Source organism: Drosophila willistoni, assembly GCF_018902025.1.
Source record: "Drosophila willistoni isolate 14030-0811.24 chromosome XL unlocalized genomic scaffold, UCI_dwil_1.1 Seg141, whole genome shotgun sequence".
Taxonomy (NCBI): domain Eukaryota; kingdom Metazoa; phylum Arthropoda; class Insecta; order Diptera; family Drosophilidae; genus Drosophila; species Drosophila willistoni.
In genome coordinates this window covers 14,902,983-14,926,560 of record NW_025814052.1, presented here as the reverse complement: position 1 = coordinate 14,926,560, position 23,578 = coordinate 14,902,983, and the positions used below count along the sequence as shown (strand labels likewise).

The 23,578-nt window shown below is 38.3% G+C and overlaps 4 protein-coding genes and 1 long non-coding RNA gene across 10 annotated transcripts in view; 3 read left to right on the top strand and 2 right to left on the bottom strand.

Moving 5' to 3' along the window:
* The window catches only part of LOC6638028 (neurobeachin), a 160,205-nt gene that overhangs the window by 77,901 nt on the left and 58,726 nt on the right, over positions 1-23,578 (top strand). The window lies entirely within an intron of this gene.
* LOC6638066 lies at positions 5,935-7,513 on the top strand. Its single transcript, XM_023175515.2, has one exon. The coding sequence runs from the start codon at positions 6,140-6,142 to the stop codon at positions 7,445-7,447; it is 1,308 nt and encodes a 435-aa protein (XP_023031283.1). The 5' UTR covers positions 5,935-6,139; the 3' UTR covers positions 7,448-7,513.
* On the bottom strand, positions 10,904-13,165 carry LOC6638065 (trichohyalin). The gene is made up of 2 exons (XM_002061136.4): positions 12,322-13,165; positions 10,904-12,252 (listed from the first exon to the last, which is right to left on the bottom strand). Exons 1-2 carry the CDS (start codon positions 12,991-12,993, stop codon positions 11,107-11,109), a joined length of 1,818 nt encoding a protein of 605 aa, XP_002061172.3. The 5' UTR covers positions 12,994-13,165; the 3' UTR covers positions 10,904-11,106.
* Positions 18,312-19,047, top strand: LOC124460433. Its single transcript, XM_047011177.1, has 2 exons — positions 18,312-18,595; positions 18,986-19,047. Exons 1-2 carry the CDS (start codon positions 18,326-18,328, stop codon positions 18,992-18,994), a joined length of 279 nt encoding a protein of 92 aa, XP_046867133.1. The 5' UTR covers positions 18,312-18,325; the 3' UTR covers positions 18,995-19,047.
* LOC124460434 lies at positions 18,754-19,652 on the bottom strand. Of its 2 annotated transcripts, none has more exons than XR_006954334.1 (2): positions 19,245-19,652; positions 18,754-19,179 (listed from the first exon to the last, which is right to left on the bottom strand). It is a non-coding gene; the product is annotated as an uncharacterized LOC124460434 (long non-coding RNA). The 2 variants fall into 2 exon arrangements; XR_006954333.1 differs by having other exon boundaries at positions 18,754-19,171.

The window sequence follows — 23,578 nt, the reverse complement described above, 5'->3', positions numbered from 1 at the left end:
ATTCCTTTTGTGAAATAAGCGGCATGAGAATGGTGTTCTCTATATATATCTCTCTTTTTCTTTTCCCTGTATTGACTGGCTCATTCTGCCTTGTGGCAACAGCGGCAGACATTATAAATATGAAAATTCATGTGGAGACATTTAAATGAATTACTGGAGCTCTCTGATTGTGTGTAGTGGATGGGTAGGGTCACGGATCAGACTGATATATGGGCATTCATGAATGGAAAGGAAATTCCATTTTATTTGTCATTCCATTTCCTTGAAAGGAAATTCAGTGTCCATTAAGTGAAAAGAATCATTACATTTGTAAATTAATCTGCATACACTTTGAGGTCCTGTTAAAGATTTTGTTTACTATCATCTCGATGAAATGCGAAAAATTGCAATAGTTTTCAATAAATTCAATTGCAGAACAATTCGATTTGAATGCCAAATTTGTTGTAATTGCTGTCACTTTGGTTACATTGTCTGGTGAGTGGGGTTTTGGGCGTGTGCGTGTGGTCTGTGTCTATGTGTGGGAGTGGCGTACAAGGTGAAGGTTGCTGCAGTTGACAAGCCGCAATATAAAGAACTTTCCATATATTTGTGGTAAGGATAAGCAAGGACCAAAGCAGATGAGGTAGTCATGCAAGAGGTGCAAAAGACGAAGAAGGTGATGCATCACACTTTTTGGGGCAAGCAATTTAAAAATTTATGCTGCAGGCAAGGCCAACAACAGCTGCCAACAACAACAAGAGAGGGGGAGAAAGAAAAGAGGTTAGCATGACCTGACCTAGCCTAGGACTCCTTTCGTGTCCATCTCCATGTCCTACTCTGCATTGTTATGGGGCCACAATAACGAGCAGCGCAACACTTATGTTGGGTAAATTAACATTATACGGACAGTCAGCTGTATTTGTTTTATTTTTGTTTTTGCTATGGTTTAGCTTTATTCATCTCACGAACTACAAAAATACGCATATTTGAAAAAAAGTTGTTTCATGAATTTAAATACTTTCTCAAAAATCATTTAATAAAAACTGACTACAAAGAGAACACATCTTATCTCTGAAGAATTTTAATTTAGAGTTATTTTTACAGAGACAGCTATTCCTTTTAATCAGAAAATGAAACATAGTTAAATTTGGATTAAAAAGTTATAAAAAAAAGAAACAAAATTGAAATTGAAAAGTTTTACACTCGTGTGGACACACGCACACATACACACACACACACACACACACACATATTCTAGACATATGCGGAACTATATGTGCAGAAAGTCGTATGTATATTGTGTTGATTAAGTGCACTATATGTCATTCTGACTAGATGCTGCTGCAAATTTCTTTGCCCTTAGCCCAATGAAAGGGCATTAAAAACTACTACTGCAATAACGTACTACGTACAACTGCTGCTGCTGGAATTTGTAACTGCTGCAGCTGTTTTACTGCTGCTGCTGCTGTTAACGGCCACATCCACTTCATTGTGTTGGGTGTGTGTGTGCAAAAAAAAAAAAAAAAAAACAAAAACCCAAGGAAGTACACCAAAATGAGAAAATTTTCAAAATATGTAGTATCATCTGTGCTATTCTTAATTTGCAGTAGCATTGTAAAAGTGGTCCGAAACTTTGTACAAATTAGTTTCAACTGAATGTGGAATTTTGTGAATAATGTTATGACCACCAAAAGATGCGTTCTCTCTTCAAGGCCTTTAACGAACCCAATGTTCTACAAATGCACCTTGTTATCCAGATTATCAATGTATAATATCGGATAAATCTCAATTAAATAATAGAAATAGCACAAATATAAAAGTTGCTTTTTACCACACATGTACATGCGAAAAACAGATATATCTTTAACTCTTTCCGTCTTTCTTTTCATTTTTTTCCTGGCATATTAAATGTCATGAATAACAACACAAAAACAAAAAAAAAATCCAGAATTTAATTTCATAACACGAAGTACAAAGGCAAAAAAAAAAAAACAGAATCAAATTAACGCCTGCTGCCTCTGCGAGTGCTACTCCTGGCCCATCTCTCTTATGGCCGAAACCCATAATCACAGCTGCATTGTATGGCAATTACAAACGGGCTGAAAATGGGTGGGGCTGGAAGGGAAATGCGATGGCAAATGCTAACACAAGTAGCTATAGCTGTTACTGTAGCTAAAGGCGCCATCATAAACGAAAAGAAAAACGGAAAATAAACCCAACTAAACATGAGTAAAAGAGATAGAGAGTGAGAGTGAGAGTGAGAGGGAGTGAGTGAGAAAAATCAAAATGTAAGAAAGAAATCCTTGCCACATCTGTTGTTGCTGCTGCTGAAGCTGTTGTTGCCGGTGTTGTTTGCTTTGCTTTTAATGGCTTTTAATGATTAAATTGTTGAAAAATGTTTTGCTGCCGCTGCCAGTGCAATACGTCCTACTTCTCCACCCACACAACCACCCATTCCCTTTCCGGCCACAAAAAAGTCAGACATCTACATCAGTCTCTGGTCTTGTTCTGCCTTGTTATTGTTGCTTGTTTCGGCCAAAACTTTACACACACACAAACAAAGCATAATGGAAAAGGAGTAAGGGCGGAAGAGGGACTCGATTTGATAGATAGAAAGAGAGAGGCATCTCAGAGTGTTCCATGTAAAGTTAACGTGAGCATAACAATGTTGTGCCCTTAAGTTGGCCCTGGCTGCAGCTTCGCCATTCCTTTCTACCTTCACCTTCGTCTTCTACTTCCTCTGTCTTCCATCTCAATCTTCTCGTCTCCTCTTGTTCTCTGTCAATTTCAATGTGCAATTACTTGGAATTTGTTTGAAGTTGCAAAAACTTTTTCTTCCTCTTTTCAGACATTAAAAATTTAATTAAAGAGCATACAAAAAAAAAAGAGAAATACATACCAAACGAAAGCAAGAAAAAAAACCAAATAAAATCACAATCGACACAAATCGAAGTGAAAAATATATAACAAGAAGACTGTTGCTCTATTTCAATACCCTCTAAAATGATTTTTAATATATTTTGTCAAAACTATCGTTGGCAAATTTGGTTAATTTCCAACATTTTTAGCAATGTCATAACAACATAACATTTCAACAAATTTTGATAGAAAGGATATACCCGTCTCACAGAGAAGGGCATTTTGAAATGTTTTTATCCATTTGTAGCCGCGCCCCTGAACAATTGGTCAAGTTGCATAATCCATAGAAACAACAAAAAGAAAAAAAATACATACATATATATAAAAACAAAAAAACAAGAAGAGCAAAAAGAAAAACTGCAGTCAATGCTACGGTTGAATTGCTTTTGTGTTACCTTACCTTCTCCACTTTGGCCATTCCTCTCCCCTTCTGGACAATGTTCAATGTCCGAATTCGATTTCTCGATTTCTCGGCCTGCTTTGTAGCTTTAACGGGGAGTTAAGACAGACTACGGGGCTGGGGAATAGGGAAAGTGTGGGGCAAGGACGTATAAATAACGACACGTTGTGCATTTTGATGGGCGAAAAAAGGGATACGGTTTGGGACTGTCCCTGTGTTCCGTTCTCCTTTCTCTCTTCTTGGGTCCTGTCTTTGGTTCTGGCCTGTCCTGCCCTTTTCCACATCATTGGCTTGTGGTACTATATTTATGTATGTATATCCTCACTTCTCGGCGGTAACATCATTTGGGTTCAGGTTCAATCGTTGTCTCCGCTCGCTTTCCGCTCGTCCTCTTTCCATGTGTCTGTGTCTTTGCGGATATGTGTGCATGTGTGTATTGTACTGTAAAGTGTTTCAATTTCAATTTGTTTTTTTTTCATCTTAAGATTTTTATTATTATGATTATGGCTGTTAAATGGTTGTAAATGAACACATTTCCTTTCAATCAAAATTGGTAAATCAGAAATGTATTAAGACTATGACTAACTTTAATTTAGTAATTTTACAACAGTCTTTGATTTTCATTTAAGAGAATGTATTTACTTGTAGTTAACTGCTAATGCTTTACGCATTACTAAAATTATCTGCTTCTCTTTATCATTCAAAACTAAAAATACCTATTAAGTGATGAACTAACATTCATTAGAATTACTGTATATGTAGAGTATATCTGTACATATAGATAGACTGACATTTGTGTGCGCAAATGACTATCCTAAAGCGACTTTATTTCGATTTGTTCTCAATTAAATTATTTAAAGTCGCTGTTTTCTCTAAATTTTTTTTTTATGACATTTCATTGCAATTTTATTTAAAAGGTACAAATTGTGCAATGCATGCCTTTTTTCCTTTTCCCTCTATCTTTTTCACTCTCTCTCTTTCTCTATATGTATATGTATATCTCTATGTAGAACTCTTTTGCTATGGCCACATTCTATAAATCTATGCAATGCAACAATTCGGCAATAATAGTAGTAATAATAATGACAGCAGGGTGTAAAGTACAAGCTTTATAGTAAACAATGGCAGCTTTGGGAACTGCTACTACAACCAACCAACTGAGCAGCCAACCAGTTTAGCAGTTTTTCAGTTTTTCCTATTGCAGATTTTGGGGTATTTCGTATTCTCTTTCCGCTTTCCGCTTTCGCCCCTTTGCCATGAAAAACAAATTCAAACGACCATAATAAAGTGGGGCACAGAGCACTATAGACCAGAGGCAGTGGCAGAAAAAAAACGCGGTGACCAGATATTGAGAAGAGTGGTGTGGAGAACACGGGAACAGACACAAAAAAAAAAGGAAAAACAAAATAAATAAAAAGCGAAATATCCTCAATGGTGCAACCAAAGAATAACCATTGAAATGGCAACAACAATAAACCAACGAACTCAAACCAAGAGAACGTACAGAAAACAAAATATTTTTGGGCAAATATTTAATTTGTCTGGAAATTCCATTGTGCTGCAATGCAAATCGATTAAAAATGAAAGTTAAAGCACAAATTTTGCCATCGTTCGCGAATCAGACTATAAAAAAATCATATCCAAGTAGTTATTCACAAGAGGTAGCGCTGCTTTCTATCTAAGTGATGTGTATGTATCCTAAGAAGAAGTAGTCTTCGCCAATGTGTGTGTCTATTTAATATGTTGAATGAAAGAATTTTCAAATCATAGACTTTCACTTTAACCGCGGTATCTATTTAAATTAATTCAGCTTGTGTTAAAGTCTTTGACTTGTTTTAGTTGAGGGAAATGGTCCCAAATGGTAGAATATAAACTCATTTATATGAGAATTTTATGAGTTTTTCATTTGCCACATACAGTGTTTTTTGTGGTCTTATCGATAAGCTCTTTTTGTCTCCCTTCTCTGCAACAAAGTTGGCTTCTTGTTTTATGGTTTTCTCTTAAAGTTTTAGTTCGTTCGATGCTTACTAAAAAAAAAAAAACACACACACACATACATACACCACCGCACAAATTGCGCTATATGTACATATATGTTGTAGGCTTACAGCACAAAAAAAATAATGATAATAATAATAACTACTACTAAAAACAAATGAACCACAAAACAAATGCAAACCTAAATATACTTATATTCCATTACGAGCGATCTTTAAATATATGTATGTATGTGTAACTATCTGTATATAGAAGCAATATGTATAAATAAATATGTGGTTTGTATGTGTTTGCTTGCTGTGTTCCAATACCACAATGATTCACTTTGCACACACACACACACACCCACAGACGCACTCGAAAAATATCAAAAACAAAAGAAAAAGAGAGATTGGAATTTAATTCCCATTGGAATAACACAAAGCCAAAAATGCAATATGCTCACAATTCTCAATTTCAGCAGAATTAAAACGCCAACAAAAGAGAAACAAAACAAAAAAAATTAAATAAAAATGGAAATGAAAATGCAAATAAAAATGAAAATGAAGTGGCAAAGTGTTGAAAGTAAACAAATTGAATTCAAATAGACAAAAAGAAAAAAATCAACTCAAGCAACGAAAATCTAAAAAACAATCCACAAAAAAGTTAAGAAAAATCGTGCGAAAAGCGACAAAACAAGCGAAAGGAGATCGAGTGAGTGAGCGCGAGTATAAACTTACGGTCCGTGCTACAGTTCGTTTCGTTTCCGTTCGTTTCGTTTCCGTTCGTTTTCGTTTCGTTTTCACGTTTTGCTCTCGCTTTTGCTTCTCTCTTATTAAGCCAAATGGCTGTCAGCATTTACTTATGATGGAGACATTTCTTGTCCTGGGCCTGTGTTTTATCCTATACGAAGCATTGGATTTCTTTCAAGGCTGCATTCATAGCAACACCCCATCGCCCAGCGATCAAATCGAGGCATATCGCCGCGAATTAGACGAACAGCGCCAGCAACAGCAGCAGGAACAATTCCTGGCCGGCTTAACTCCGTTGCTGGGTGCCCAATTTGCTGCCGCCGCTGCAGCAGCTGCTGCTGGTGGTTCTCAGTCATCATTAACCAGCTCCACAACACCCACAGCCTCAACAGCCAGCGTGATAAGCGATTCATACGATCAGGAGCAATCACAGTCCCAATCCCAGTCACAATCGCATTCGCAGTCGTATCAACAGTCGCAACAACCACACTCATTAAGCACACCCGGACTATATCGTCAGGGCTATTACGATCCAGAAGATCCGGCACATGCTACATCATCATTACCCCGTGATTATTACTATCTCCAGCAACAGCAATTGAAAAACAAGGCTAGCTCCAAATCATTGCTATCTAAATTTAGTTCGACTGCATCGGATAATCGCATCTATCCAGAGACTGGAGCAGCTGGTCCTAGCAGTGTCTTGGGTGTGATAACAACCCAACCTTTGTCAATCACAAATACTGCTCCAGCTGGCGGCGGTGGTGGGGGTGAGATAACACCAAGCCTCTTCGATTGCCAACCTCAGCCAGTTGCTCCAACATCGGCCCTTCTCGTTGAATTAAAACGGGCGATTATCAGTCAACATCAACATCAGCATCACTATCATCATCGGCATTTAGACGACGATCAGATCTGCAGTCAGTGTCAGGAGGAAAATAAATATAAGCAACAGCAACACTATCGGGATTATCAAGAGGAAGAGCGGGATCTGCAGCAGCATCAGGCAGAGGAAGACGACGACGACGGCAACGAGGTTGAGGAGGAGGACGACGAGGAGGAAGGGAACTATCTACACGAACGGAATAACTCATATATTTGTAGTTCAAGCAGTAGCAGAAATTCACCAACAACTGCAGCAACTATTACTGGCGGAGCCTTAAGTGAGCCAAATATTTGTGCAGCATCATCTGCTCGCCGCATTCATCACATTGCCATTGATGATATTGTTGGCGGTGTTGTTGGCGGACATTCACATACACAGGGTGCGGCATCATCGACTACATCATCAACGGCGGCCAGCTCCAATTGCCTGGCAATAGCATCATCGCATGCTGATTTCCGTGAGATTGAATGCGAGCGTCTGCGACGCAAGTGCGTGAGCGTTAAACGCATCTATAGCATATCGGAGAAATTTTGAAAATTCCACAACCACCACCAAAAATCCTTCAAATCCACCATCTCTCATTCAACTCAAAACTCTCACAATTGCACCGAAATTGAAACCAAATCTCAAAAACAAAACCAAAAGTATCAAAAGTTAATCAAAAGTCTTCTCTAATCAAAGTCCAAATTCAGCCAAAATCGAACAATATGCAACCAAAATCACAAAATTGCCCAAAGAGAATTACCCCACACAAGGTTAGCAAAAAAAAAAAAAAAAACCATGACAAATGGATCAAAATGGATAGAAAAAGAACGAAAAAAAAGAAACAGCAAAAAAACAAAAATTAAATATCTACCGATAAAAATTTGCACTGCATTTATTTCTGTTTTTTTTTTTTTTTTGGTTTAACTTTTCATAATTTCATTCCATTTGTCTCTATAAAAGTAATAATACTCACGATTATCACCTCTGCTCGTTTAATTCACCACTATTCAGCACTCGCAGTCTCACAAGCAGCCAGCAGCGACAATATCGTATAACTAGCTTTCTCTCTCTCTATCTCTTCGTCACTATTCCTCTCACTAACTAATTTACTCACCCCACTCACTTATCACTTAGCCTACTCTCGCTCTCTTTCTCTCGCTCTATGGATAATATTATTCGTATTTTCAAAGTAACCTGTTTATTTTTTGCAGCAGCAAAACTGTACATCACAGCAAACGCACCATACTACTAAATAGTAAGATTTCTCATTATAAGTAAAACCAGAAAAGTTCTAATTTTCCTCTCTTTAAAACACATAATGGAATCCAAATTCTAAACGTAAGTCGTTGGAACACTTTCATTTATTTGACTATTCAGATCAAAAATTTTCAAACGAAGCTTTGTTATTCTTTCAACTTTGCCATATTTCTCTTGGCTCGTACTGGCGCCCAACGTGAAAGTTTTCAATTGACTTAATTGAAACGCATAAGAAAGCAGTTTTCAGAAAGTTATTTAGATTTACTGGTCAAACTATTTTTTTTTCGGTTTGTTGTATTTTTCTAAAAGTCTACTTTGTGTGTGTGTCGCAAGATCTAGAATGTCCTTTGTATAGTAGGTAAAGCTATTTTAATGCAAAAGTCCGGACGTTGTCTCTCATAGATATGTTAACTAGTTGGTGGTTCTCTCCATTCACCCCCTTGCTACCTGACCTCAACCACATTTCTTTCCTCCTTCTCTGTCTCTGTCTCTGTCTCCTCTTGTTTTGTTGTGTTATTTTCCAAGCTCTGCTGTCGAGTGTTATGCAAAGTAAATTGTACATAATTGTCAGGGAACTACAACAAACAAAACACCCATCTGTACCTCCTGCCAGCACACACACACAAATACACCACACATTCACATAGCTGGAAGGTCTATGCAAATGGCAGAAGCTGAAGCCGAGGACAATGACTAATTTTGCTGTCATTTTTGAACCTCAACCGCGCTCAGCTCTTAGTCTGGGCTTTTGGTTGGTTGTCATAGAGCATTACTATCATATCTTACAAATTGTCACAGTCCTGACCAGCCAACCAGCCCAGCCTCATGCCTTACCATATTCTCTATTCTTTTCTCTTTCTCTCCCTTACTGCCTCCCCCTCTATCTTTTTAAATCTTTTTCAATTATTCAATATATGTGAGGGTATGTATATATGTGGTAGTATTTTTGCCCTCTATTCCTCTTTATTTCCTCTGCTCCCTTTTCCGCTTTTGTTACTCTGCCTTGTGTATGTTTGTGTGTGTATGTGTGTGTGTCCTCTGTTCTTTATTCCCATTTTTTCTATTCTTTTTATTTTTTCGACCAAATGCCCTTTCCCTCAACCCTCAGCTTTTGCTACGTTTTCATTTCTTGGCCCGCTTCTGTTATACCATTTTAGCTTTTATTTTTCCATGTGTATTTGTGTGTGTGCGTGTATGTGAATCTGTGTTAGTGTATGTGTGTGTTGTTCGTAATCTTTTGGTCTTTTTCTTCATCATCGTTTAGCTTGATGTGGTTTTTCCGACTTAATCAGTTTTACTATTGTTTGTTTTTGCCACATACATACATGCAAACAAACGCATGCAATACGTACATACTTCTCTATGTGTGTGTGTGCGTGTATATGGGTGGATGATTTGGGTGGGTGTGCGTATTTTTACGGATTTCGCTAGCCTTTGGCCCAGCAGCTGCTGTTCCCCTTTTGTGTATGCGGGATGATGGGCAATTATCCTTTATACATACAGACAGACACACACATACATACATTCAGTTCCATGTGTATGTGTCTATTTGTATTGGTATTTGTATCTGTGCATATGGTAGGGTTGTCAAGTAGCTTCATAAAGGCCACATCTTGGCAAATATTTGCATTTCACATGCATCATTAAACAGATTTGCAAATTCATAGTTTTTTGTCTTTTCATTTTGTTTTCTTTAAAACAAAGTATTTATACATCCATATATGTGTTTCTTAGCAATATTTCCCTATTCATGATTTTGTAAACGATAGACAGAGAGCATGAGAGGGTGTGGGGTACGGATAAAACGGCCCCCATTTATGGGATTAAACATATTTTATATTCTAGCAAACTCATCTCTCGTTAATCATTCATTTTGGAAGGCTTTCTTTTGTCTTTGCTAGGCTTTGCTTTGCTTGGCTTAGCTTGGCTTGGGCCAGGTTTTTGTTTGGTCGGATTGGGCTGTGATGGTTTTGTCTGGTTAATCAAGACAACAAGACATATTAGCTTCTATAGAAAGCATGGAAGAAGCAAGCAAAAAGACTAGGCCAAAAATCCAACTCAATTAATCAACAACGAATGAAGCAACTTTTCTCTGAGCAACTTTTTTGCTGAACTTCACTCCCTCTCACTCTGTCTAAATCCTCCCTTGCTCCCTCTCTCCCGCTCTCTGTTGATATGTTAAAATAGTTCATGAACGTAGTTCCCTTACAAAAAGGGGCCCATTAAAAAAGTCTTAACTTCGAGGCAATTGTGCTACCACGGTTCTTATCCCCACTTTTAAGAAAGAGTGAATAGGGGCCAATACCACAAATTACAGCTGATGAGAGACCCATTCGGCATTCTTTTTCCTAATTCCGTTTTCATAATTTATTGTGTCCTTTTAAATGACCCCCTTCTGTGTGTATTGAGAGATACCCCTTGACAAAGGCCTCGAATTTACTTTTATTTAATTTTCTGTGTATAAAAATAAAGCCAAATGCTTAATATGCTTTATCATCCTCCTATCCTTAACGTTTTCCCTCAGTTTCCCCCCTTTTAAATCACTTGACTCTTTAAATATAACAAACAGAAAATTTCTAAAATATTATCCACCAAATTAATGATGATGCCCCATTATTGTTGGTTGTTCTTGTTGCTGTTCAAGTTGAAAAGTCTGCAAATGACGGAACAAAAAAACGAAAATAACGAAAAAAGAGAAAATGAAAAAAAAACAAGAAAAAAGAAAAAATGAAAGAAAAGAGAAAAAAGTTACCACCACAAAAGTATGCTTTAAGTTTTAATGCCGCACTTTTTCAAGAGGTGTGGGTAGAGATGGAGACTTTGAGTAGAGGAAAGCATTGTCATCTAAACAAATGTGTGCGAATGTGTCCACGTGTGTGTGTGTGTGTGTGTGTGTGCATATTCGAATAGAATGAAATAAAACGAATGGAAGCAAAACCCAAAATCATCATCTAACTTAAATTGGCGCCCAATTTTTTTTGACCCGCATAAGTCAATCGTCCAGTCAGCGAACGCAATGTAACGTTTGGAAGACAATTTTTTTTGGCCAAATCATCCAATTTAACAGCGATTACCATATCGATCTCTTTCTGTCGCAAAGCTTCAGCTGCCCGTGATTTCTCATAATTTAAACGTTCCTCCTCCTGATCACGGCGACGAATCTTCTCGCGCTCCTCCATTTGCATGGCCACTGCAGTGCGCAGGTCATCCTTCTTGGCGAGCAGCTGTTCGGCTTCTTTCTTTTTCTCCTCTTCAAATTTATTGCGATCTTTGAGAATTTGTTTTAATTCCTTTTCACGTTGCACATAATAGCAGGCTTTCAATTTGCTTATCTGCTCCATTTGATCCAGATTCGCTTGCTTAAGTTCGGTCACAAGGCGACGTTCCTTTTCTGCTGCTTGACGTTCCTCATCGCGATACCGTCGCTCCAATCGTTCACGTTCGGCAAGGAAACGCATTTCATCACGGTTATCCTTAGCATCGATTATCTTCTGCTGCACAGCGAACAATATATCACGTTTACGCTTCTGATCGGCTTCAATAGCCTCACGTTCAGCACGATCCGCCTTGCGTTTCTTTTCCTTTTCGAGAACATAATCATAGGCACGCCTCTCGTCGCGCTGCTCTTGCTCGCACATCAGGCGACGGAAGTCCTTATGCAATTTAATATACTTGTGCAATTCATCACGATAGGCCGATTTACGTGTATTATTAAGCAAGGACTGCTCGGCCTCGAAACGTTTAAATTCGTCGATGGCGGCCTGCACCTGTTTGGCCTCGTCACGACTTCGATCTTGAGCCATAAAGCGTAATTTTTCACGATCACTTATCTGTTGACGAACAGCATTGCCGAATTTCATACGCTTTTCGGTCTCATTTAAGTCCCTTTGCTCAAGAGTGCCCCATTTGGATTGATTATATTCGTTATTCTTGCTATTCTGTTCCTCATCGAAGTTGGCCTTAATACGATCGAGAAGACGACGCTCTTGTATCTGGGCGGTCCACATGGCACTACACTTTGCCTCATTGATGGCGCGCGTTGCTTCTTTAACACGCACATCCGACTCATATCGTGAATTTAAGGCCTTGTGAAGGACCTGTTAGACCACAAACGAGAATGTTTACTAATAGACGATTGTTCGATGGATGAGTGTATACCCACCTACCTGTACACGCTTAGCCTCTGTACGCGTTCCCTCATCGATATTATCCTCGGCCAGAGCATCCTGCTCTCTTTCCTTCTCCCTCTCCTTCTCGCGTCGCACTTCGTCAATATCATGAAAATAGTTTCGTATGCGTTCTGCCTCCTCATTATAACGACGCTGCTCATCTAGTCGTCGCTCCTGGTCGTACAGTTTCTCTTCAGCTGTTCGTGGACGGGTGGCACGCATACGTTCCACCTCTACAGCATCCAACTGAGCGAACCCTTTCGATTCCCATGATTGTCCCTGGACATGAAAGAACGTGGCTTTGGCTCCCTCAATACGTTTTTGCGACGGTGGCGGCTTATTGCCGAATTTGCGACGACTTCCAGCTAGAGATCCACGAGGTGCGCCACCACCAGCAGCAGCAGCAGCAGCAGCTCCTCCTGTAGCCACTGCACCTGGTGCTCGTGTGCCAGGTGGCAGAGTACGTCGTTGCTGCTGCTGTTGTTGTTGCTTTGAACCTGATCTCAATTTACCACCGCCGCCACGATTTCCACAGGATACAATATCCGGTTCTAGTGGCATAGCTGGAGCTGGTGGCTCTAGATAAATTTTACGTCCACGCTTATCATAACAATCAGAATGCAGGGTCAGTGTGCTGCGCTTTGACACACATGGCAGTGTCATGGGCATATTGCTTCTTGAACTTCTTCAGTTTATTCGTTTCAGCTAATTTTTACAATTGTTTTCAAAAAATTTCGATTCGTTTTGTATTCCCCGTTCTCCGTTGTGTCTGTTGTTGTTTCTAATTTGATATATAATTTTGGCCTTGGCTCCTTGGGTGTGTGTTTTAGTCTCTGTGTGAGTGTTGATAAAACGAAAGTGTGATTTGACTCAATAATTTGCTGTAAATTCTTTCTGTTTTTCCCATTTTTATACAGCCTTTAGTTATTTATTTTTTTGTCAACCACTTGAGCATTCTCTCTGGTTAAGTGATGGTTTTGTACCCTTGCAAAAAGAATCTCCGACCATATGAAGTGTACAAATTCTTGATCAAAACGTAGAGTTCAAAATGTAGACTTCTTGGCTGTTGACGCAAAAAACTATATTAGGCTCTTGCTGGAATTTAATATATCGGATTTCGCCGGATGGGACATAGTAATGTAGGAGTAGGAAAAAAGTAAAATACGAACTAGCAGGGTATATAAACTGCAGCACAGCCGAAGTTAACCCGGCCCGCTGGTTCTTAGTGTAATTGGGGAGAATCGACAACCCGTAAGGGGGAGGGAGTTACTGCACTTACTTCCGCCTGCTTTGCCTTTTGGAGGTGTTGCACTGTTGCAGGTGCAAATTGAATTACATGCCCCGCTGAAATGTCAAGGGTTGCCCTAAACACTGCACATTTCTTTTCCTGTCGGCTACGTCGACTAATGAAATACACTATATGAAAAAACAAACTAACTTTTTACCTATCAATTTCACACCACTTAAACTTTTTATACAAAATATTTTCTCAGTTAGTTCAACAACTAATCACGTAAATTTCACGTAAATTATAATCCATCTCCAATTATACGTAATCCAAAGCGTACAGTTTTCTATTAATCCCAACAGTTATTTTATAAGAATGAAATAGGTGGTTAGTAAGCTTTTTCTATATATGACAGAGAATGTAAACACAATTAACATCAACCTAGAAAACGTTGTGAAAATGTTGAAATTTATTTGAAGCTATGGAAGTGACTTAGTTCCTTTTTTGTGTCTGTCCAATGACCTTTTCATATGCCACAAAGTTATTGCAAAATATTAATTTGATGAATATAATTTTTCTGAATGTTAGCGATGATTTTGATTTTTATTAAATGAAAATCATGATTCGAATGAGGTTGTGACCAAAATATTACATGTTTATACTTAATAATATTTATTTGTTTGTATTTATTTTTGGTTCTCACTTTAAGCAAAGATTTTTCGGCGCTTTTGTGCTGAATCCCTCGCCACTTAGTTCTGGGCTATAAGGCAGGTCTTATATTGATTTACACACAAGCCCAAAGGCAGGCAGAATAAGAACAGACAGAACAGAGTCGCCTCTCATCCCTGCTTGCCATCAATTTGCTTGTGGCTGAATGCCGTCTCATCGTGTGGCGTCATCTGACTCGCATTGTTTGTTTTGCTGTTGTTATTTTGCTTGTTGCTGTTGTTGTTCTTGTTCTTGTTCTTGTCGTTGTTTTTGGTTGTCAGTCACTCAGCGAGCTTGAAGCATAATTCCAAGAAAGCCAGCCACAAGCCCACAAATATCATTTACTTTCAACATTTGCTGATGTCCTACCGATGCCGCCGCTGCCGCATCTGCCAATAAATTGAGCAACCGAATACTGAGAACGAAGAAAAAAGGCAAAGAGAAAAAAAATGCGAGAATCATATTACATATACAACGCGTGGGAGAAGTGGGTGTGGTCATGGGTTTTTGGTGGGGCCAAGTTTAGCACATTTCAAATGGTAACAAAAGTGATTTAATAAGGCAACGCCGAACACCCCAAACAGCAACACCAAGAACCAAAAAGGGGGGAAGCCAAAAAAAAAAAGAGAAAGAAATAATAAAATAGGAAAAACAAAAAGCAAAACGAAATCAATTTGATTTGTCGCCTTAGTTATGGCTGGATAATGGTTAGGTTGGTAGGCTAGGAAGAACGGAATGGAATGTCGGCTACTGCTGATGCTGAGGTCTGCAATTGGGGGCGTCTCACGCTACGCCCCCGTATGCGTGTGATTAAGTGTGCGTTTAATGTGCACGCCAGGCCATAAAACAAATTGTATGCAATCCCCAGGCCAAAGAATGCTTGGCTCTAAATTTAGTCCCCAATCCTCTTGCCTCGTACTCCCCTTCCAGCTTCACCCTTACCTCCAACTCTATGCACACAATCCTATTTTCAATTCCATTCCCTATCCGGCTATACCTCTTACCGTATCCAGCTATATCCTATCCCTCAGTGCCCTTTGCTTATGTTGCTCTTCGGTTTTGCTTTTATCCCTTTTTTATGCTTTGTTGCCGCTTTGTATGCTTTGAAATGTAAATACGGCTCATTATTTCAATGCCTTGCCATTCATTTGCAAAGTTTTCAGTTTGTCCACCCAACCAACCCACCCCACTTCACCCCACTACCAGCATCGGCCCCCTCTATGGCCACACAAAGTTAAAAGTTGGCTCCAACTTTGCTAGGTGCCATCATCATGAGGCAAGTATCCATTCTACAACAACTTACTTTTCTCCGACTCTCTTTGATCAGAAAGATTTATTAAAGTAAAAGCAAGAATTGGTTTTTGTTTTCTATCTTTTAATCAGATTTGTACAATTAATTACAGTTTATGGCAATTATATTGGGCATTAAAAACTTTAGTATCATTAACTAATGGTGAAATCCATTATATATCGCAATGTCTGTCAAATGCCACGCAACGTAAAAGGGAACTGGTTGCAGGTTGCAATGTTTATTATGCAGTTATTATTAGTGCATTTTGCAATGATTATATGCGTAAAGCAGCATCTAATGTCTATTATTTTGTTAGGCAACATTAACTACTTTGAAATTATTAAAAATAAGATAACGCATCGCATTTTAATTTGATAAGTTAATCACAGACAAGAAATTCGTTTTTATTTTCTCGTTTGAGCCTAAAGACGACCTTTAATTAACTGTCTCCTATTTCAGTAAATGTTAGTGTGTGGGGGAGGAGTGCGGGAAAGGAAAAGCACTTTGCCCTTTTGGTCATGTATCTGTGTGTGTTTGTTGTCTGTTTTGCTCTTGTTACCGCCCAAGGGTTTATTATTTTCACTTAATTTTTGCTTCACTTCCCTTTTTTTTTTGTTCCTTGGCGTATGATTTTGTGTGTGTGTGTATGTTTGTATTTTGTTTACTCCTGAACTTTTTCTATTAAATTCACCTGCCTGGAAGTCAAATGGCAAGACAGAAAACCTTTTCTGTTCTGTATTTTTGTTTTGTTTTTTTTTTCTGCTTTGGGCCCAAAAAAGTATGCTATAGAAAAAAAATTTGCTCCTTTTGCTAAAATTTACTCGTAGACAAAATGATGTACTACTGGACACAATGACTAGGCAGGTATAACAGAGTAATGTGTGTATGGCAAAAGGAATATCCTGTCATGGAACAGAATTGTACAAGAAAAGGACCGAGAGGGAGACACGCAATGGCAAATAATTCATAGCTTGGCTTTCAAAAAGTTTGATTTAGCTGCAGTTAATACACTTGCTTACAAGCAAGCCAACTATACCATAGCCATTTACAGGCACACATAGGCACACAAAAATACACACAAAGACGTAGAAAGAAACATATACTGTATATTTGTATGTGATGTGTGTGTACGTAGAAAGTCAGCTCATCCTGTTTTGGCCATACGTTGATGCTGCTGCATAAATTTTGCGAGTCCTGTTGACAGCAGCCATGCCCTCGTCTCTGTTTTTCTCTTTCTCACTTCCAGTATCTCTTATTCTCTCAGCATTTTGCATGCTGAGTGTGTATGTGCGTGTGTGTGTTTTTGTGTGCATGTGTATATCCTGTGGCCTGGCAGATAAATTACGCCTGAAGCGTAACGGAAGGAGCCAAGAACTGAGCTGAGTAGGACTAAGAACTTTACTTCCTCTGCCTCTCTCTCTCTCTCTCTCTCTCTCTGTCGACTGTCAAGCAGCTGTATGCATATTTTTCTTCAACTCTAAATTTAACTGTAACTGTAAATGCTACCAAAAGAATGAAAAAAAAAATAGAAATAAGAAGAAATGTGATAGACAAAGAGAAAGGTATAGAGAGAACAAGACGGAACATTTGTGTTGGGCGACAAAAATTTAAAAAATTCCAGCGAAAACAATAATGATACATTAGAAATTTAAAATTAAAAATTTTCAAAGGAAATGATTTAAAGGGTAAATAAAATTTTTCGTTAATTGATTTTCAAAATTCTTTCGTTTCTAGCAATGAATATGAATTTGACATTATTGTCGCCTGTATTTTCTGCCAACAAGAAAGCGAAATATATATCTTCACTTGCTACCAGAAATGTCTCCTCTGTTTTCTACTTTGAGAATAAAAATTGCCACACGGCGGAAACTGTTCTCTGAGGCGGTTGAGGCTGGCTTCTGACTTCTGGACTGGGTGCTATAAATTTTTAACAACCATTTAACTTGAATTTTATTAGTCCCCAGTCAGCGGTCAGCTGGAGTGAGATAGCTAAACATAGAAAGAGAGTAAGTGAGTGAGAGAGAGAGAGAGCGAGCATAAGAGAGAGAGAGTGAGGGAGAAAGATATAGAAAAAGAGTGAGAGAGAAATAAAGGAATGGGTGGATTTGAAAATGGAAATGAAGAAAATGCTCTAAATAACAAACAAAATGTTTCAAGTCATTCGCACAATGACACAGAAAGGTTTTTTCAGTTTGCTTGCCAACCCTTTCCATAGTTCTTATTCTGTTTCTTTTTTCGTCATCTTTTCCTACTACTTCTACTTCGTCTGATTTCGTGTTGTCTTCGTTGCTTCTTGAGTTGGCCTTTGAGTCTCAGTTGAAATTTGATTGCTGGGTGATAATCACATCAAACATATCCGTTTGGTTTTCTTACGAAATTCCTTCTTATAAGTTTTCTATTTATGAATTGTATAAAAAGCGAAAAGCAAAACCAAAAAAAAAAAATTAAATTAAAAAACTGAAAAAAGAACACAAAAACCAAATTGCAAAATCATTCAAATATTTTACAGTTGAACAAAAATGTGCGGTGAAAATAATGTACAAGGAGAGCAAAATACTAACAAAACGTTTAAAACAATTACAATTAACAAGAAAAACAAAGTGAAATCAATTCAAAAGAACAATCAAACCACAAACAATAAAAGCAATTTAAACAGTTTCAAATCCAACTACTACAATAAGTACAACGGGAACAGCAGCAACAACAGCAGTTAAAATAATAATAATAATTATACAAATACAAAAAAGAGAGAGAGAAAAAAGAAACCGAGAAAAATGGACTCGCTGGAGCGTCTCATGCGAGCGGCTCCACTGCCTCGAATGCTAACCAGCGGCGTGGTTGCCGCTGCTGCTGCAGCTGCTGCTGGCAAAGGAACCAGTGGCCAAGTTGTGGGTGCAGCCATACAGCAGCGTGCCCTGGTCCATGCCTCATTGGCAGCTGCCACAGTGGGACGCAAGGGACGTCATCTAACTGGGACATTTTGCCTCACAGGCGATACCATGGAGGGCATCATACAATGTTTGGTATTTCTCAAAGCATTTTCGGTAAGTGGGAACCGGGAGAGACAAGAGAAAGAGAAACTCTAAAACTGGTTGAAAAATGGAGAAAGAGGGAGCGAGTAATAACGCGAGAGAAAAAGAGAGAGAGAAAGGGAAATAGACAGACAGATAGATGCAGAGAGTTAGGCAGGACACATTACTCATTCTTTTGCACAATCTTCACAGATGCGACATTTAATAATGAAATAACTTAATATACTGTGAGGACGACGAATACATAGTGATAAAAATTGTAGAACTTAATTTTGTTTGTATAAAACACTTGACCCACAATACCATATATTCCATCCTCACAGTTTGATTTAATCCCAACTTATGCATCAGAAAAAATGTTCTAATATTATCTCTCTTCTCTCTTCTTTTTTCTCTTTGCAGGTGAGTTAATGCATCAGCAGTAAGAGGATAATTAAAAACAAATTTGCACAAGGATTTTTACGGATTCGATATGTGGCTCGCATGCATAATATGGTGTGATGGCAGAGCGCATGTTGGCAGTCATTCAGGCAATAATGCATCAATTAACAATTTGAATAATCTTCTGGTTGGGGAAATTTGTAGAAACTGAAACACTGAACGATTTTAAAACTTGTTTCGAGATCCAGCTCAAGTTGAAGGGCTTCAAAAAAATAATTACCTGTGTACAATCAGCTTCCAATCTCAATATCGTTTCAGATTTCGAATGTTTTGTATATTTTAATCGACTTATTTAGGGGGTAAACTTTTTTTATTTAAAATTTAAATTGATTCTGAGCCCCACGAGGCGTATGAGTGATATGCATATTTTGATTTGTTTAGTTGTTGTCACATTTATTGCAATTGAAATTCAATTAGTTATTTGCAGTTATTGTTGTTGGGGCCATTTGTTGGAATATTTCGACAATTTGTTGTTATTTATAAATATTTAAGGTGTTTGTTTGTATTGCATTTTACTCGCTGTCTGTCTGTCGTTCTGTCTCTCTGTCTATCTTGCCTGACTCTTTCTCTGGCTGATAACTCAATTTCCTGCTGTTGATGCTGCTGTTGCAAATTGATTGATTTACTGCAGTTTTTAATTAACTTTGTCTCAGTTACGGTTTACGGTTTTTATCGGCTGTTATAATATTTATGTCACTGACAGTTGTGTGGGCCCGTCTGCCTGCTCCTGCTCCCGCCTTCAGCCATCACTCTCTGCACTGTACCATATTTCCAGCCCTCTGGTTTTTCCCTCCCATTGCCTTGGTCGGTGTAAATTACATTTTTATGTTTGGCATCTTTTACTTTCTTGCATATTGCCCTTTGCCTTGGGCTTAATTGCAGACGGTGGCTTCAGTCGGTTGTGATGGCTGCGATGATCGGGATTGGGTTGCACGAATTGTCCCCCGCCATTTCTGCTACTGTGGGCCTTTTGCACTTAACACCCAATCCGTTTTACCTACCAAATCCCTGTACTTTTCTCTTTTTCTCTTTCTATCTCTCTGCGTTTTCCTTATATTCTTTATTCTTTTGGCCCATTCAGTATACAGATAGATAGACAGATAGATAGACAGATAGATAGATAGAAATGGCAAATGAGAAAGACCCACCCAGAGCGAGAGAGAGAGAGAGAATGAGAGAAAAAAAGAAGTATGAGGAGGCTGGAGACAGACATCAAGCGCTTGCGGCAATTGCAGAGCCATTAAAACTGACACATTGCGATTTCATTTTGCTGGGGCTATCAAATGAAGCGCCAAGGCTGAACACTGCTACATACATACATATATACACACACACAGACATACAGACAGTCAGATAGATGGTGAGACTTACCAAGCAAGTATAAACAAAAAAAATTTATATATACGTATGTATATATTTTGATATATAAAAAAGTCACCAAAAGGACTTTTTACGCATCGTTAATTTTTCCCTGTAGACGGCAATGTGATGATGCCCTGGCAACATTCTGCCAGCCTGCTGTCTACATCATGCTTTCATTCATTCAGTCTGTCAGTTTGTCACTTATTCACTCTTTCATTCAATCAGGCATTGGTTGGTTGGTTGGAATGGAGGTTTGGTTTCGTTGGGTTATAATGATGTTGGCGTTGTTGAGGCTTGAAGGCCTTTACTTTGACATCAACACCATCCACCAAGCAAGCCAGCCATCCAGCCATCCAGCCAGCCTGCCAACCAGCCAGAGTCGTGATTTACGTGCCCTTCTTACCCGTTTGCCTTTCACTTGTCATCCGCTTATACAGGGTGTCTCCTGCTCTCTTTCTTTCTTTCTTTCCCTGTGTGTGTGTGTGAAATTTAAATGTTGCACAAATATGAAAAGCAATTTACATAATATCCTACCAAGTGTAAAATGATTGTCAATTCTGTCTGCCAGTAAAACCAGTGGAAGCCATTGAAAAGAGAAACAAAATAAGACAACAGACAAAAAAACAACGACAAACGGAGTAAAAATATGGGAAAAGAAACGAAAAGAAAATGGCAACTGAACAACAAACAACAAACCAAAAAAAAGGCATCAATCGATGATGAACCGATTAACCGAAAGTATAAGGCTTGAGGAAATCGATTTTGTTACTCACTGTCAGATGTTTGTTTACCATCAATTTATTAATTAAATGTCTTTTGCATCTAATAACAGCAAAAATTATGTTTATGTATTGCGTAAACCTGAAATGAATTTATGATAGGAAAAGGGGAGAATTTATTTTCTTTCCATCACGTTATCGATAAGTAATCGTTTCTTTCTCTCTTTCACTCCACTGCTATGCCATGTAATAAATATTCAACAAAATTTCCCTTAATTTCGTGTTTAAAATTTATGTATTCTATATGTATTGAACCACTCATCCAACCGCCCACTCACTTATATCAAACGAAACCGCCATTATTTGCACTGAATGCGCGTCAACATTTTCAAATTGATGATGTCGACGCACATTATGAGGTTCAATATCCTGGATAATGACGACAAATTGCGCAATATTTGCACCAAAGACCAAAAATGAGACAGAGTAAGAGAGAGAGGGAGGGGGCGGTGAGAAAAAAGGAAATGAAACGAAACGCTTGTCCTTGACTACATACAGAGACCGACCCAGAGACCTCTGCACTTCTTGCGGTCAAACATGATTGATGAAGGCTATTTTTATGTAACTCATTTCTCTTTGCAGCCTTTTCTTTTGGGTTATGTAATTAATTTTCAGCTCTAAGTGTCCTCTGCTAGTTATAAAGCACAAAAGGAACAGAAACAAACCGATACAAGGAATATCTATTGCGTACATTAATTATCGTTAAGTCGGATGACTATCGATAACTTTCTCTACTTCTCACGTTCTGTCTTCTTTTACATTTATGTGGATTTTTTCTTTACTATCCTTGTCTAACCTCGTTGTTGACCCAGGTGAGCTGTTGCTGTGGTTGCTGTCTCAGATCTATGCAAATTTGTGTACACTTTCGAGGCAACATGCAGGTACACACACACAAACACCACACGTGCATGCCATCGCCATGTTGTGCTGTTCGTGTTGTTTACTTTTGAGATAGCATACAAGCTCACGCTCATTAAGCAGCTCCACATCCACGTATCCCTCTCGCTGTGCGTGGGTGTGTGTGTGTGTGTAAGGGACCTAATGCAGTTAAAGATACAATTACAGTGAAATCTACATACATTTGCATTTTTGTGCTATATGTAACATGTGTATGCATGAGATAAGCGGATATTTGAGTTGCATAACCTCAATCTGTTCTCTTTTCCTCTCTCACTGAAACTGCTTAACCCATACTTTTGTTTATGCATTTCCATTTTGCTCTTATCATTTCATCTCGTCTATCACTCGAATCAAATTTTTATTCAAATAAAGGCTTAGTCTATGGTCAACTATTATCAATCAATCGTCCAAATTCAACAGTAGCATAGTTATCGGTTCTTTCGCTCATTAATTTATTTTTAAATGTAACTTAATAAACTGAAGACAGAAATATTTTTTTTTCCAATCGATTATAAATAATAATTATTTACATTCTTTTATACCAAACCTAAGTAGGTTCAAAAATAATTTTCAATAATTTTTAGTTTACCATTTTCAGCTATAATTTGTAGCTCTATACGATTTGATCGTGGCAAAAGTAATTCCAAAAGTCTGAGATAAAACTTGTTTCAGTCTTCTGTCTAAAACACTTTAGCTTACGTAAATTACAATTTGCCTTTAAATAAAAATTTTGGAGGCTTTTATTTTCGTTTGTATTTGGCCAATATTAATGTTAGTGCAACTGAAAAATGAAAATAAGAAAAAATCATCTGGCATTACCTTAGCGAATTTTTTGCCAAAGAGCACTTGAAATTCATTGCCTGTCACTTAAAATGGAAAACAAAAATGTTGCTTTTCAGTATGCTAGACGATGTCAGGAATCTGACAATTTCGCTAGTTTACGGGCATGTGTGTGTGTGTGTGCGATGGTAGGTGTGTGAAACGTGAAAAAAGCTGCTGCATATGCCTAGGCGCTTTTTTTTTCTTGCTCCTTTTTTGGCCCTCTCTCTTTAACAGTTGTGCACCATCATCTATCTAAATGGATATGGTGCGCCCTCTTCGTAAAAACAACAACAGCAACCGTGTTGTCAGTCTTTGGGTTTCTGAGTCTTCCTTCTGCGAGTGTGTGTGTATGTGTGTTTGTGTCTATTCACTGTATTGTTGCACGTACATGTCGTAGACTTTGTCGTTTTGGATAAAACTTCACTAAAAAATGAGCATGGCATGGCGTTGAGCATTTAAACTAGCTACAAAACACCAGTAACCAATCCGCACTCCGCTCCCCACCCTTCTTCACCATTTTTCGAATAGGTAGTAGCGGCATTCGCTACGTGAGAAGCATGCCCAAATGGATACGTGTGTGTGTGTGTGTGTGTGTGTGAGTGTGTGTGCGGTTGCCAAGACAAAATGCGGCTAATGTTCATTTTTCTTTTTTTTTCTTTTTTTTTTTTGGTTTAGATTTACAATAAAAAGT